Source organism: Mastacembelus armatus, chromosome 6 (genome assembly GCF_900324485.2).
Source record: "Mastacembelus armatus chromosome 6, fMasArm1.2, whole genome shotgun sequence".
NCBI lineage: Eukaryota > Metazoa > Chordata > Actinopteri > Synbranchiformes > Mastacembelidae > Mastacembelus > Mastacembelus armatus.
Genome location: NC_046638.1, coordinates 20,698,887 through 20,716,359, shown reverse-complemented (window position 1 = coordinate 20,716,359; position 17,473 = coordinate 20,698,887). Strand labels below are relative to the sequence as shown.

The 17,473-nt window shown below is 41.6% G+C and overlaps 1 protein-coding gene across 3 annotated transcripts in view; it reads left to right on the top strand.

The window, feature by feature from the left end:
- Positions 1–14,690, top strand: part of mrpl23 (mitochondrial ribosomal protein L23) — a 29,859-nt gene extending 15,169 nt beyond the window's left edge. Inside the window, exons 5-6 of one of the 3 annotated variants that reach the window (XM_026312334.1) lie at positions 13,662–13,864; positions 14,276–14,690. In XM_026312334.1, coding sequence (XP_026168119.1) covers positions 13,662–13,826 — 165 coding nt within the window. In that variant the 3' untranslated portion in view covers positions 13,827–13,864; positions 14,276–14,690. Of the gene's footprint in view, positions 1–13,661 lie in introns of all 3 variants that reach the window. The other 2 variants (XM_026312333.1, XM_026312332.1) reach the window with 2 other exon arrangements.
- Positions 14,691–17,473: the final 2,783 nt, after the last annotated feature.

The following is a 17,473-nucleotide window of genomic DNA, read 5'->3' as shown; positions in this document are numbered from 1 at the left end:
GTTCACTTTGAGGTTTTTTTTTTGTAATAACACTTTCTTCAGGTGTTTTAAGAATAATCCAGAATTTACTAAGCAAGCCACATCTTCATCAGAACTTCATTATCAAAAGTTATAGTTTTTTTGCAGCAAAACCAGTCAATCTGGTCAATCTGTGTCTGGTAGAGGAGATGCCTTTTTTTCTTCGGCTGACTATGCTGATAATGCAGACCCTGTAGTTTACCCTCATTACATTCTCTTGGCCCACCTCAGTGTTCAAGTGCACATTTCCAGTTAAACACTGCTTTCATTTGAAGCCTTCTTGAACCCTAGATCCTGTTCACAAAAGATATATAGATAAGAGATTTTTAATGTTTTTAGTCATTGTTCAGCATATTATTTTCAAACAAACATCCACTATAAAATACTCTTTGTCTGGTGTGTAAGTAAAAAGGCTGTGGTGAGTTTTGTTCTGAGGAAGACTTGTTTTCTCTCTTTGGAGTGGCAGCTAGTTTGCAAGTGAGCTTTGCTGCCTGGTGCCAGCTGCAGCACTTCAGTGGGCTGAGTGCTCAGAGAGCATGTTGAAAACTCTCAAAGGGTGATGCTGTAAGTATATGAATGAGATGTTTGACCAGTGTCAGCATTTGTGAATGACCCAGTTTAGTGCCACATGGTGCGGTAAATGTTAAATGCATGCCATAAATGTAGTTATGTCCAGTCAGCAGGTATAGCTAATTGTTCATGGTGTATTTTATCAGGATTTTAAAAAAATGACACATTTTTTCACAGCTTTAGACACATATTCTTAATTTTCTTACTGGACATAAGAGTTTGTGAACGAGACAAGGTTTTTCATCAGAAGAGAGTGATAGTGTCCATGTAAAGAAAGGAATTTCAGATATTTTCCCCAAGTTGTTTTCAAAGGATTTGGAAAGGAGGAGCAGCAGTGTGTGTTCTTTGCGTGTTGGGCACTGCATGGCACCTCCAGGCACCTATGGGGTGCTCACTGCCATTTAGGCTAAATATCCACACTGTTTATCTGTTGTTTGACAGTCGGTATAATAATAAAATCCCATAGAGATGAGAAGTCCATGTGTCATCTGGGCTTACTTGGAATAATCATGGTCAATATGTTTGTTCTTTTGTGAGGTATGATTGCACACTCAAGCTTCAGCAGAGTTGATCTGTTTCTCACTACGTAACGGGGTGAAAGTAGTGAAAGTAGATTAAGAGTGAAAACTTTGCAGCAGGAAGGAGAGCAAGCACACATGGTTGGAGGTGCTGTCACGATACACACCTTTAGTTGTCATGAAGTGAGCAGCTAGTTTAGTTAATGGATAAGCCAGTGACTGTCATCTCAGTACAGTCTTTTACAAATGCCTTTTACAAATGTTTTACACATTTAGTGTGCACACATTTGTAAAATGCCTTTAATTTAGTTTAGTTCTTATTTCCAATACATTTTTACACAAGTTCAGTGTGGATAAAAATATTTTTTTATCCTGAAAATTATCTTGTCTAAGCAGTTTTTAAAAAATTTTCCGGTCTTGGGCACAGTTGCACATAAAAATTAAAAGCAGAATGCTTTCTCACACGCAAACGACTTCTGAGCCACTAATAGGTCTGTAGAATTGTTTATGTGCCTGGTGGCCAAGGTTTCATAAAAGCGCTAAATAAAGTGTCAAGGTTTCTCTCCAGGCTCCTGGTCACTGACAGCATTACAGCAAACCAGATGCACCAGTCAGATTGCCCCAAAGCAACGTCCTCACCCGACAACCACAGAACAAAACAAGATATGGGGTTGGACCAGGAGTTGTAGAATAAGTGGTAGCTTCATTCAAATTGCTCATTTCCCGTGTTTCTTTCTGCTTTCTCCACCCACGGTGAAGGCATCACTCAGAGAGAGAGAGAGTGAGAGAGGGAGACAAACACAGGGAGAGACAGAATGGCAAACATGGAGGAGTTGTAACACAGCTGAAAAGGGGGAAGAGAGGGAGAGAGAAAGAAACAGCTGTATTGAGAGTGATTATAAGAGGGAAACTGTGGCCACGTCTGGCTCTTCCCTCTGTTTGACTGACACTAGATGGCAACGTTTTGCTGTACAGTTTCTCTAACTAGCCTCCCTTCATCTTCTGTCTGTTATTGACTTTGTGTTGCTTAACAATAGACCCTCTGGGGTTCTATGTATATGTGTGACTGTGCGTATGTGAGTGGACTGAGGCGTGGTGGTGGAGAGGGGTACGGGATTGGGGGGTGAAAACCCCCATGATCCCCCTCTCCTCCTCCTATTCCTGTTCTCTGCTCTGAGCGAAGCCCCAGCTTTCTGGAGCTGGAGGTGCACAATCGGGCAGTTGGGCCGAGGGGGAAATCTTGCTTATCTTTGTGGAATTTTATTATTTTCAACTATTTGGATGATGTTTGCTCCTGCTGTTCTTCCCTCCCTTTTCCTCCTTTTCACCTTGTCACGCAAATGCAGCCTTTCCTCACTCAGCCTTGTCTGTCTGTCTGCCACTCTGTTTCCTTCCCTTCCCTGTCCTGCCTCACCCTTGCTTATCACACCAATTAACATTTTTAACTTGTGCCATTTTTCTCTCAGTGCTCTCTTCCCCTCTGCATCTGTCTCATTTTTCTTTTTCACATCAGGATGGAGAATTCATCTTATGAAAAATGCAAAGTTTATAACTCCAGTGATTCTTTCATGTTGCAGTGTTTCTCCTGAATGCTAGTCTGCTTTTTAGTGATAGGTAGCTAGGATCCTGATATTATAAATGTCTGTGTAATTCAAATCAAGCACACTGGTGGAGGGGTGAGTGGACAATACTGCTGTTTGTGAAAGCTGAAACCTGCGCAGCAAAGGGCTCAAATCTTGTACCCTCAAGTGTTATTCTCTTCTTCTTCTTCTTATATATCATGACCTCCTACTAGAAGCTGTAAGGCAAAACAATAGTAGAAAATTAAACAAAAATTTACAATAACTTTATAGATAGCAAAAACCTTAGTCTGACAGCATTTGAACTATTCTGATGATTCTAGTTATGGCAGTGGTGTGTGCTCATAGCTGGTTAGGAAAGAAAGAAAAATGACAGTCAAAAGCTCATAGTGTACTTAGAAATTAATATTCTGCTTCACAGCACACCACCACAGTTATAATGACATTAAATATCACCACAACATAAAATATGATAAAGGTGTCAAGTCAAACAAATCAAATCTCTCCAACAGCACAAACATCTTCTAGTACGGGTCCTTGTTAAGTGATTCACTGTGTTCAGTGGACACAGTTATTTACTAAACATTTTTATTAAATGCTTTTATTAAGGATCAGCAGGAAAAGATATATTCACAGTTCTAAGTGAGAAAATCAGGATTCGCCTTTTGCCCAATGTCATGCAGCTCTACCTTCACTTAAATGTATCTGTCAGCATTTTAGGCGTATAAATGTTCGGAAGGAAGAAATGGGTCGATACACTAATTAGTGTGTGTACATGTATATATGCATGCACGTATGCTGGTGGTGAGCCTAATAAAACGGGAAGCTTTTCCTGGCAATCAGGCTTCGCTGAAAACCCCCCACCCCATCTCCTATATGTCTCTTGATTTGGAAAATTCATTCCTAAGTAAAATCCTGTGTGGCTGTGTGTGAGCATATGTGCGTACGTGAAGGTTTCATAAGAGCGCAGTGGAGAGAGAACATGAATTATAGAGAACAGAGCAGGGTCTTAACCATCCGGTTTGGAATCTCACACGCAAACCTTTTTTTTTGAATAGCTTTATTTGAGGCTCTCTGCACTTTCTTTCTCACACTTTTGACTCTTTACGTCCAGTTCAGTTCAGATGATGAAAGTTTTAATGATGTGACTGGTGTAGACCTCCTGCCACAGCAAACCTGTACTAGTGATTTTTTTTTTTTTTTTTTTTTGTCAAGAAAAACCAAAGTGAGACAAGCAGGACAAATGTCTCAAAAAAGAACCAGTACAGAAATCCAACATAATGTCACAACAGATTAAGTGCATATCCAAACAGATCTGACAGTATGAAGCTATCTTTCTCTCTGCATCTCTACCTCTGTCTTTTGTCATTTTGATTGATCCTTACTTTATCTCTTACTGCGGCCTCTTCACTCCTCACCCCCATTTCCTCCCCCATTTCCTCCAGGTTCCCCTTATTTAAATAGACATAGCAACACACAAACTTGCAAACTAACATGGGCAAGTGTGCACGCTTTTAACCTGTCTTGATTTCACCTGACCCCTGACCTGTAATGATACAGCTGCCACTTTGATCAGCCAATCAGCATGCGGCGCCACCCGGGTTCTCTGCGGGGCTGCCACCGGCCTGATAAAGCCCGCTGATAGGCCCCTGCTGATGCATTTCCTGTTTTGGTACGCTTCTTCATTTTTTATTTTCTCCACCAGCTGGTCCCTGCATTCCTCAGAGCTGTTGAGGGGGTAGGGCATTGCCTGGATGTTTATGTTGCATGTGCATGTAGGGGTAAATGTGTGTGTTTTGTGCAAGGTGCTAGATGTGTGTGTATGTTTGGTAGCCTAGATAGTTGTGTCTGGGGCCGAGTGGGGGGTGGGGTAGCTGGATGGGGTGCTTGAAATTAGGGGGGGAGGGTATGTAAGTCTTGTTTACGTGCATCGGCAACAGACAAATTGGGGTACATTGTGGGGGGTGGGGGGTAGGTGAATGATGTGCTCTGAGGGGATAATGGTAGTGAACAGCTGTTTATGTGGGTTGATGTTTAGGTGTGATTTGGCTTTAAGGTATGAAGGTTGGAAAGGCGATATGAGTCACCATTTGTTGGCTGTTAATGCTAATATGGCCAGATTTGGTTGTGTTATTCTTGGCTTCTGCTGTTCCTGTTCTGTCCACCGCAACACCACATGGATGTAAATGTTTTTGGCTGGGTGTGAATTTAGATGGTGGTGATCTTTTCCTGAGAGCTCTGTTACCAGGGTCCAGTGTCTCCAGTAGCAGGCTGGGACCAGACATGCCCAGACATGAAAACTACCATGAGCGCCCACACACATGCATGTACATACAATACGCACTTTCTCACTCACACCCTCCGTTTGTCTCTGGGCAGAAGTATGTGCATATGTACCACTGGACACCCTGCACTAGAGGCCCTGTGATGGATCTTAAAAGTATTTACAGTTGACACTGGAGCTAGAGTTTGTCCACCTGCCTAACACTGTGTCTATACAGATGATGTAGCATAAGAAGCATGTTAGCAGCAGCAGCTACGAGTCTCTGCACAGAAGACGTTCAGGCACAGCACTGAGCTGTAGGTCACCCCGCGTTACAGACACAATACACAGTCACTGTAGTTAGTTAATCATATAAAACATAGGAAAACTGATTTGAGGCATAGGAACACACTTTGGGACACGTTAACAGGCGTATAGAAGGAGTTATTACTTGACCTTTGGGGACAGCTGGATTGATTAAAATAGGAGCGTGTTTGTTCCATCAGACACTGTAAGACTTTCTGTCTAGACACAGTGTAACTCTGCTCTTTGTCCCACAAAGCACATACACACTAGAGCTGGAGATGACAAGGTACCTCACAATTAGATGAGACTGTACTCAGCTTTATGCATTGTGTATTTTGTTTTTAAGTACTTTTTCTCACTGTATAACTGCAATAAGCAGAGCATAGTTGCTGATATGTCATATAAATTCACTTCATTTCCATTAACATGCACAAGTTCACTTTTCAGTTGCTGACAATAACAAATATTAATTTGGAACTGGTCCGTACCAAATTCTGATCTAATGTGATATTAGGATAGTTCTTTGTGTAAAGCTGTAACATGTATTCATACTGCATCTGTCTTTTGGGATTGTTTTAGATTTTACTTGTCCTGTTTTATACTGTAATTACATTGTAGAATTTGAAAAACCTGGATTATTTAATTTTTGTAAGAGTAAATAAGAATTTAAATTCTAATCCTTAAGATTTTTATGATCTCATGCTCGAGTTTTGATATGGCTTAATAGTATGCCACTGATAGTATGTTCTTTTATATTCAAATTGCAGGAAAACAGTGTATGTATGTAGACCATGTAATTTTGTTTACTGCCAACACTGTAGTAGACCTGTGTTATGTTGCTGCTAATAGAAATGGGCCATCTTATCCACACTGCTTTACATGGGGCAAACTTTATTATGAAGGAAGCAGACTCAGGAAATGTAGAGTTTGTCGCCACGTTTAGTGCTGATGGCGATCAGTTATCAACTTCTAACTTTTCTCACGCAGCAAAGGGTGGATGCTTGTGTCAGGAAAACAGAACATGATGTACTTCTCAGGATTAGTTAAGGTGTTTTAATTAAAATAAGGTCTATTGGGAGAATGTTTTGTAACGTGTTCATAAATTTGTTCCCCCTCAGATGTGATCATCTTCCAATAAAAACTTGATCTCATGGTGATATTTAAACTGCCAAAGAATATATAGTGAATTTGTGCATCAGTGTCAGATCAAACACACACATAAAGCAACGATTTTTCCCATTTACACATACACACGTATACACACAACATATTGTCTGCAGACAATGTCCAAAACATTGTAAGTCTTCTTCACATGGACCGTAGGTCACAATTGTAACAACTTAATATGGATGTCATGGACACACACACAAACACTGCTGCTAGCCAAAGCTGACCAAGTTATTTGGCTGTTGCTGGGCTGTGGAGGAGATGTCATGGTAATTGGAGGGAGGGCCGGGGTCATGACACTAAACCAACCCACAGCAGGATGCTGCTGGTTAGTGGTCTGCTCTCACTGCCACTTATCTGTCTTTTACAGAAAGGGATGATTCTGCTTTGCTCTTTTTCTCATGCTCAGCTGTTATTTTGCCAAATGCCTTTTAGGCTCTCATGTCACTTCTTCACCTGACTTTTTAACTCTGTTCTGCTGTACTTGGTTGAAAAAAGTTTAAATGCAGCATGTAAATTAGCTTCATTGTATTCTCTTTCACCTTCAAAAATTAATTGTTCTCACTTCGCTGTCTTTCCTGACAGCAACAGCCCAGTTTACCCTGTCTTTTGGTATTCATTTTATTTACCCCTTCATCTGCCCTTCCCCTCCCTCCCTCTTACTCTTCTCTTCCTGGAATGGTTTGTACCAGGAGGTTTGGATGGAGGCATAATGAGGCCGAGTATGTATGTACAGTATATGTTTGTGATAAACTGAGAGTGAATGTGTGGCCCACCAAGGGGCCCTGCCCAGCAGGAGGTGTTTACAATTATCAGGCTACATCTCTGCTCCTGTCCTGCGCTCTTCCATAGTCTTTCCTGCCTCTATGCCTGGTAAATCTAAGTGAACTGAGTTGCAGTATTTTAGAACAGGGTTGTAATCCAAACTAACTACAAGAAACAGCCAAAAAAAACACTCATGAACATGTTGACCTTTGTTTGGTAGTTGATATGATTTCATGTGTACAAAGAGACAAATGTTGACATCAGATATCCAGCGGTTACTCATACTTGGAAAGCCTTGCATAACAAAATGAACCAAGAAATAATATCTGTAGTGGGTTATTTCATTTTTATCTGGTATGAAAACTAGATATGCAAAACTATGGCAAAAGGCTTAAACAATTCCAAAATACTTTATTAGACTTTAAAGAACTGGAATCAGATTTCTCTTTCTCTTTGACCTTTAAAATCTGTTATCTTACAGGATGACAAGTTGCCATGAGTCAGTCCAACTTTCATTTACCAGCCCTTGGTCACATGTAATTGAGTAGTGTGAACTAAAATGAACAGAAAATCTGTTGGTGAGACCAAATGAAACAGACTCAGAAAGGTGTGAGCTCAGCTTTAAAGTCTGCAGTCAGTCTGATTGGAAAGAGTATAGTAACTGGTCTTCTTACTAGTTGTGTTGCCCTTGAGCAAGTTACAACTGCTTCCAACTGGTGGAGTTGAGCTGATTATTTGCCAGTATTAGGAAATCAACAACTCCCAGCTTCAGATACTGATGTGTAAAACTGAATTACTAAAATAGAGCATGATGCATGCTCAGTGAAAGTTTCCCTAGATAAATAGAGTTTATAAACACATATATATCCCACACTCAGCCGAGGGTTGCCTTAAGCTCTAATCCTGGTAACCTCACCACTGTGGTCTCTCTCTTTGTAGTCTGCCAGCCTCTCCTACCGTGTGGTCAAAATGGATTCTGCTGCAATGTGAACACCTCTCTCACTCACACACACCACCACCACCAGGACTCAAGATGTCTCTGTGGTTTGCTACAGTTTACACCATCACACCACCACACTGCCACCGCAGCCACATGAGCCACGAGCTCATGAGATTTCTCACCGCATCGTCAACACCTCTCCGTTTTAGTGTGCGGTTTCGATTTGATAGTGCTATAATGACAACACCAACATCTGGTTTACTTTTCTTAATGCCTGCTTTTTGAATGACTTTATCTTCTGATGCCTTCTGGATTGTACTTCATCAAAAAAGGTTCATGCTTTTTGTTTGACAGTCTCTCTGGGCTGGTGTGAAGTGCTTGCTGAAAGATTTTAAGCCTTTTAAAGTTCTATGGTCATGTTTGGAGCTCCTCTGTTCTTTAATTTGGTCAAATGTGGTCATCCAAGAAGTTCATGTTCTTGCCCCTCAGTCACATCTTATTTAACTCCACAATAACTCTAGATGCTCAAGGTTTTGTGGGCGCACAATAGAGAGGCTGATCTCAGCTTGTAAAAAAGCAGTTAGAATGTATTTTCTGATTGATTCAATTTTTAAGTTGTCTAGATTGTCTGAATGGAAGTCACCATTTGACCTCAAGAGTAGTTTTACAGCTGTTGAACAGTCTTCAAAGTAATAAAATGTTGCTCCAAACTTGTTTTATTCCAGAAGACATAAAATCTGATACCATAGAGGCCATTTTGTGGATTGAGGAAAGCCTTTTTTGTCAGATTTGTAGTATACTTACTTTGTGCTCCCTGTCCACCACAGCTAGAGGTATTTAAATGTTGACACGCATCTCATCTGTCACATTGTGGTGTCTGGTCCTGGTCCAGTCATGTTTTGTATGCTTTAACTCTGAGCAGCAGGTTGACTCAGTCTTTTGCATCCTCAACTGGTGACTTAGCCACAATGTACTATTCAGTTTCAGGTCAGAAAAGCACCATGAACTTGCACCTTCCTATTTTCATCAAATACACTTTAACATATCAAGCTAGAATTGTGGCTTTAGTAGTAAAATTAGTTTAAAAAATCTTAGGAATATGTAACAGTTTCACATGCATTCCAAGGACTCTGAACACATATTTGTCGATGTAGTTCTGTTTTTTTCCATCTATTAAGACGTCATTACATACATAATCACCCATCAGGACTCATTTTCATCTACAACTGCTTGTTCGGTTCGGTCCAAATAAAGCCATGGTCAGTAAGATAGAATACAGTTGCCCTTATTGGGTCTCTTCATCTCTTGCCTCGTCTTTGCTCTTTTCATTCTCTTCTTTCCCCATGTCCCTCTGGGGCAGCAAACTAAATTACTTGTATATGACTCTTTTGTATCCGCTCACACATACACAAACCCGGGTTTGATTTGAAGACATTTCACTTAAGTACGTTAGTGTCATGGAGGGCTACACTAGCTGTATGCGATGCCAGTAAAGACACAAACCTGCTTTTGCGTAATGTAACTACTGGGAAAACAAAATGAAAACATCTCTTGTTTGACAGATGTCCCCAGCCTTAGCTGGTTAAGGCTGAAACAGTGGTCCTCAAATGTGACACAAATGTGACACAAATGTGACACAGACCAGAATATGCAATGCACATTTCCTGGAATAGGACAAAACCTTGTACTATATTAAGTGGATGTAGTGAGGCACCTCTTCTTTAGCATTGGAATCCATCATCATCTTTTCGCTTGGAGCCGGTACAACTTCACCTATGCTACAAAATCAGTAAAAATGTCAGTCGAAATGAGGTATTTAATTAGCAAGCTAAGTGGTGGCACCTGTAATATAAATGTATCATGAATATAGCATCTTAATGCTAATGTTACCTAAGTTATCTAAACAGTGCTAACAGGCTAGGTATCAATTAACGTTAAACCTAACAAAACATTGCATGACAGCAGGTCTGAGAGTCCTATGAGTGTAACCCCCTGTCTGCCTGGAAAAAAAAGATGCTCTGAATGTGCGAACCCAGGAGCTGATGGTGAGCCTCGCAGGTAGGGAAACAGTCAATCACACCTGACATGGCAGATATCAAAGCCCTTAAACCCTATCAATGGAGCACTAACTTACAAAATTACCACCAATGCACTTTTTAGAGAACCTGAATGAAGCAGCTGAGACCATAATGTCTCCAGGAATTAATGACTGACTTAGTATTTCTAGAAAGATGCTTCTTGAATGGGAGTCATTTGGAGCTGGGATTTGTTGGAGCCAGAAATGAACTAATGGGTTGTTCATGTGCGTAAGAGGAGTATATTTACATTGCTAGCAGTGTGGGGCCTTGTCCCAATATTACTGGATGGCAGCTTGATTCCGTTGGGTGTGTTGTAAGGATGATGGCAGATTGGAGGAAAATATCCACACCTTCAATTTGTCGTCTAGTAAGCATAGTGGGTAACGGAAAGAAAACCTTTGGAGGCACATAATGTTTGACTGTCTTTCTTCACATTTGTCCTTTTAGGTCTTCTCCATAAGTTACTCAATATGCACTCATACCCATGCCCCCTCTCTCTCACATATACAAATGCAGACATAGAGAGTGGCAGACAGGCACACAGGAAAGATCGTTTTGGTTCATAAACTGAGGGGGCACAGGCTTTGCCTCTGCATTGGTGCAATATATATACAGTATATATTTCAGACAGAAATGTAAATGCTCTCTACCAGCACTTTCTCTCACTGCACAAATGTGTCCAGCAGATGCTTGACACACGCTCATACACACATAACACAGGGAGTGGCCTCCTGCCAACAATAAGACTTGTTTAACGAGTCTCAGTGCTTTGTTGATTTCAGTCACAAGGCTTTGTTGTTTTTGTGAATCGTGCTCTTTGTGGCCAGCATTAATCTTCGCTGTGTGTATACACAAGGTGTCCAGTGCTGCACCATATAACTGGGAATTGTCATGCGACGTCTGGTTCAAGTTGGGTGAATTCTTGTTTGGCCCACTGCTTCATTGTTCCTTCTGGCCAGGTCTGGTGTTTACAGCACTGTGTTAGACCCCAGCCTTAGTCACCCCTACTTTCTTCTTCCTTATTTCCCGTTTCACTTCCTGACATCCTCTATGCCTCTATGCTGCTCCCACAGCGAACTTCCATTTTTCAGTGCAGTGTTTGTGTTCTGGATTCCATGTTCCTCGATGGCAGGGTGTGTGAGTGCAGAGAGACACAGAGGGCTTTGGCAAGGCCATCAGTTTCCAGGTGCTTCTCTGTTGTTTGGCAGCTCTCTGCCTCTGCTTGAGTAAGCCTTGTTCTACTGACTGGGACTGCACTCCCTAGAAAACCTCCTGTAGTTATTACAGGCGTTGCCGCAAGCCAGGAACACAAGCATAGGGTGGCTTTTCTTTTGATTGAAGGCTGTGGGTGTTTTGCTCTAGCTGCTCCTCAAAGTTGGTATCAGAGAGTTTATACTCAAATGGCCAGGTTTTAGAGAGTAACATGAATCCAAGTCTGTGTAAAGTACCATACCAAAATAGTGTTTTCCTTAATCGGTGTGTTTTGGATGGTTGGATCTAGTTCAATGCCTGCTCATGCCAGTATTGTCTGATGGGGCTTGTCAGGCTTGATTGCAGTTTATATACATAAAGACTGGGTTGGTGTTAATCAAATTGCTGTTAAATTGTTATAATGACTTGTCTTGTTTTTCACAGAAAATTAGGATTAGTAATTTAGAGTGGACTAGGCCTAATACTGATGGGAGGTGAACTGTCACTCCAACAAATGGAAAAATAAGTAGACATTGTCTCACTGGGGCTCACTGTGTTTTACTTTCAGAGAACGAAAGCAATTTTTTTTTTTCTTTCTCTGTGGCAGCTAGCCCGGTGACCTGTCCGAGGCATACCATGCCCATGCATGACCCCCTCCAGGATAGGCAGTATAGTTAAAGGGTGGGTATATAGGACAAAAGCAAATGTACTAGGGTAGTGAAAGTCCTTAAGATTTTAAGCGAGAATTTAGAGGAAAAAATTGTTTGCAGCGTAAACACTCCAGTTTAACTTAAGTTTTTCTTTTTTATGTAATTTGAAAAACTGAGGTTGAACTGCTTCTGAATTTTTGTTTTTTTCCTTACTTTCTACCATCATAAACATAAACATTCAATCACATAACTCCATTTGCTGTAAACTGCAATCATGTTTTCTGAGAGCAGCAAACACAAAAAAATTGAAAATGAAAAATTAGAGAAAACAAGTTTAAAATCAGTGTGGGACTTTTACAATTTTTCTGTAAAATTTGGCTGTCTGAAAAAGATGAGCCAGTCTTTATTTATCTTGTCCTGTTATGTCATTCTGTTTTACATTGATGCTATCTATGTTCTTTCAAAACACATGCATCTGAGCCCACACAGTTATACTTGCAAAGATTTATACATACAGCGAGACTCCTGCTATAGGTCATCCCAGTCAAGCACGTTTCTGAGTATACAGGGCCAAATCCATTGTGAGTCTTTGGCTGAGTGAGCTTCATATTGTCTCCCCCTTTGGGAATTAAACCATGCTATGTGGTAATTATATGCATGTTTCTCTTGGTATTTTGGGGGTTGGAGACAGACAAAGTAACATTCACATCAGAGCCAGACCATTCCTTAACGCCTACACACTGACCCCAAACAAAATATTTCACATATTTAAACAGAATAGTTGATTGACAATTGTGCTCATGGAAGCAATTCATTTTATAGCAAAAGGCCCGTATATAAAATAAGTGAGAATTTTATGAAGTGCATGAAGTTGTTTTGTGTAAACTACGTTAGTGACCATTAATCACTTTGCAAACATTAGTAAGAGTTTGCTCAAAATCCAAACATGTAATGATAAAAATGACATGCAAGTGCAGTTTCATCTCCCAAGTTATGATCAGGCTTTACAAGAAGCTGAGTCATTTAAGGACGTCAGTGATTTGGCTCCAGTTGAGATTGATAACAGTGAATTATTGTTGCCAGGTGTCCATGGGAGAGGCTGAGAGGGATAGGCTATGGATATGTGTACTGGCCTGCACCCACTGACCTGTTATTTTTTTGTGTGTGGGTGTGCAATCATGCATGTGTGTGTACTGTACTTTACAATGGCCTGACACAGTCTACAGTTGTGGCAGTGATGCATTAGCCATGGCCAGAGATGGGTTGGTATGGAATAAATAATGGATACCATCCTTTCCCTCTGAATAAATCAAGACCAGAGAAATGGAGAGAGATGAGAGATTAAATGTGAGAGAGTTAGAGAAATTGAATGCCAGAGAGAGAGAGCATTTGTATAACTGGAAGAGGAATATAGAGGGAGAAATGGTGTCCTAAATTCCAAATCAGTATCTCACTTCTTGACTCTATAAACTAAAAGAAATTGTTTTAAGTAAAATGCAGTTTGAACAAAAGTTGCACAAAAAAATGGTTTGGAAAATAAGCAATTTCTCTTAATTATTAGGTAGCAACACACAGTGGCTCATTTTGATCGTGCTATTTTGCTTCTGCATCCCAGGCCCAGGACCAGACGTTCACCTTCCCTGACATCTTTCTGGAAAAGGACACGGTGCCAGCGGAGGGCTCCATGGAGGAAATGCAGATGAAGTTCATGGAGGACGAGAAACAGAGGCAGAAACTTGACCCTAGGAGAGGAGGGGTCACGGAGTGGTTTGGACTCTGAGGCAACCCACTGACCGGGAGCTACATGCGTATATGCGTGTGAGGTCAACATGTATTGATTTACAACACAACTGTTATGATGTCACTTCTATTTCTGTAAGAAAGACTCACAAATGTGTAGTAAAGAAGAATCAGCCTGTGTGTGTGTGGAGCCTTGAGACATGTTCTGTGTGTGTCTGTCTGTGTGTTTGTGTGTTTGTGCGTCTGTGCCTGTGCATGTGCTCAAGGCTTCACTCCAGTAAGCCGAGCCAGGACAGAATCACAGGAGGAGGAGAGTGGCCCAGCTCCACTTTTCATGAAACCAGCCCACCATACAGAATCTCCATCACCTCAGATGACCTCTTCTCCTTTCTCCACCTACTCTTCCTGTTCCACCTCCTTCTCTTACTCCTCCTTTTTGGCACCAGAGCCTCAGCACCTCCTACTTCTTTGTCTCTCCTCTTTCCTCAGGAGTTGTCCTCCTGTCTCTTGGTCCCCTGCTGCACTCCTCTTCCTCTGCCATGCTGAGGAGTGGTACAGTGTGGTATCTCTAGAAGTCCTGACTGAGAGCCAGTTGGACCAGGCTACCTGGACAGCCCACATCCTTTCCTCTTTTATGAGTTTGCCTTGGATTAATTGACCACTTTAGGTAAACAACAATTGAGATGTTGTTTTCAGCAAACCAACAACATGGAATTTGCTGGAGTTTTTATTATTTTGTGGTAACACCTCTTGCCATAACTAACTTTTTCAATAAGAGTATACCCAGTGTTTTGTGTGTGTGTCTGTGTCTGTTTTGTCTAGTATGCAGGACTTGCCAGTGAATCTGTGTAATTGTAAGTTCTCTTGGAATAAGAACCAATAAACAGTCACTTGTCCAAAAGTACTCTGCTTACTTCTTGTGTTCTCCTTGCTTCATCTCCCACAGCTGCTGCGCTCAACTTCTGGCACTTGGAGACGATGTTTGCCACAGAAGCTGGCATTTGCCAACGTGGTCTGGTAGCTGTTTTAACAAAGTAATGATCTGTGTTTGAATCGGACCACTGGAGGACTGAGTTCTCTTACGGTAATAAGGCCCATAAAGGGGAGGGACCTCTCATGGGCTCGCTCAGACCTTCCATTATGCTGAGAAGCCAAGGTTACAGTAAGTGTCCCCCAGCCGTGACCACTAATGCTGGCTGGCTAATACAAAGGTCCAGTCCCTGACCTCACCCAGCCAACTCAGCTATCACTAAGGAGAATGTCAATATTGATCCTGTTGGCCCATTGTCTGCTGCCTGGAACCACTCACCCCCTGCATAGCTAAAAAGCAATCTGATTTGGAACAAAACAATCCTTCTGTTACACAGCCATTGCATTTCTTTTCTGTCTACCCTGTTCTCACTTTTTATTTTTCTCTCTGCTCTTTCTCTGTTGCTCAGTCAGGACCTCTAGAGAAACAGCTGCTTAACCAGCAGAGAGAGAGAGACCAAATTCCTGTTCTCACTCTCTTCCCAGCCTGAACAGACCCCACATGAAAGTTGGGAAATCAAGTTTTGGTTTTTGCCAAGTAATAATCTGTCCCTGTTCCCTTCCTGTTCTTTGTCATGGGGATACCATGTTCCTTCTAGTCAGTACATGCCTGCTGCTACCATTAGATCATAAAACTGGCACTGAGGTGCTGATGTATCTCTGCGTAAGGCCTGCTGTCAGTCTCTGTTTAAGGTTATCTTGTCTTTTGGACGTTTTGGATACTTCTAGTTAAAAGTGAGAAAGATGACAAACTATAGTGCAGAGACAGACATTGAGACACATGGTTAATGAGCTCATTGCTTGCTCACATGGATAAATGTCTCTTAGTCATTTTAGCTCATTAAAAAAGAACAAGTAAACAGGGTTAACTGAAAAAGAAAAACAACAGAAAAACATCCAAGGGATAGAGGGAGTAGAACAAATCACAGATCAAAATGATACAGACACACAATCGAATATGATTTTGACTTAACCGATTGGTGGGTGATTAATGTGTTCATCCAAATAATTTAAATTATACCTAAAAATACAAAGATGGTTTGATTTTTACCCATGATAATAGGCTTGCTGACAGTATAATTTAGGATATAGTTCTAATCAATAAAAGTGTTGATACACTTTTAAGTGATAACATCTGTGGAGGACCTGCCAAAGTTGTGTAGTGTTTGGGCGTGAATAAAACAGATGTTTGTTGCTCTTTCCACAGAAGGACACAGGTCGATCTCAGATTGCAACATTTATCTTAAAATTAGGGTAAATGCCGTAAAAATAGGTTTTGTTCAAATTGCTTGATTTTAGAGACATCAACAATTAAAATGTGAAGGATTAGCTTAATCTGCTGTTAATGAGGCTTCTATTCTTTTAAAAATCATTAGAAATTTTGTCTTTCAGCAGTGCAGTATGCCAAAGCCAGAATGTCTTCTTCAGTGATGACTAGGAGGAAATCTGCAGCTATGTCCTCAAGGTAGTGAAGTTAAGTATGTGGACCTGAAAAAAGTTGACTCCTTCCCATTGCAGTGACCTTGCTGCAGGGACAGCCAGGTCACTCCCAGCTCCTTAAGTATAACGTGAGGTAGTCTTGTGATGTGTGTTTTGCATTTTGACATCTTCAATAAAAAGGAATGTGTGGCAGTGAAAGATATTTTAACATAATCACACTTGACCTGATTTTATACCTGAAGTCTGCAGTGCACGTGCCGGCCCTCCACGTTACATCCAGAAAATGCTGAAAAACACTGCAGTAATCCAGCAGATTACTCTTATGGAAGCAGTATGTTAAAACAGAAGTTGGGTTGTGCTGTAGTTGTGTATGTTCTTTTTTGTTTGGCATCACTGTTGTCCCAGCAAGACTGCAAGTGAGCCAGTGCAGTGACACGGCACAGCACCTTTGAGCACTCCTGAACATAAACACTGTCAGTGTATAATGATGTGTGCTGATGAAGAAGTCCTTCCACCTGTTCATTCAGAAACAGATGAGTAATGTCAGTGACACAGTTGATGTGTTAAAGGAGGAGCTTCCCTTTATGTAAGCAGGTGTTTTTGTGCCACACAACACAGGCCTGCAGGCCCCCTCTCTTCCACGATCTTTCCTTTTCTTCATGCCCAGTAAAAAGCTGCAGCCACAGTCAGTCCCTGTCCAGTCCCGTCCATACAGCTGGCGGCCATTTGACTGTTTCTTAACAGTCAAATGACTGAGTGTTCTCCCTGCCTGTCGGATGATGCTGTTTGTGCGGGGCTGGAGTGCGAAGGAACGAGAGGATGGAGGGGTAAACAAGCGAGGGAGCCCCACATATCCAATCCCAGCCTGCACCCGAGGTGACTGCAGGCGGCTCTATCATTTTCTATGGATGTGCGCTCAACAAGATGCGCCGTATATCGTCATGCAGCACACGTCGTGCAGAGTTGCGGTGGGCGGGGACGTGAGCATGTGCGTGCGAAACGCAGAAAGCTCAGAGGGAGGGAGCAGATGGAGGTGAGGGAGAAAGTGAAGAGGGTGAAGTGAGAGTGAGAAAGAGATGACATCACCGAGAAAATGCTGAGCTGGATTTAAGGACTGTTGGATGTAAGAAGTCTACTCCCACACTGCACCCCCCTCAACACACACACACACACACACACACTTTCTCTTTTTCTCTCATGAGATGTACAGGTCGTGTT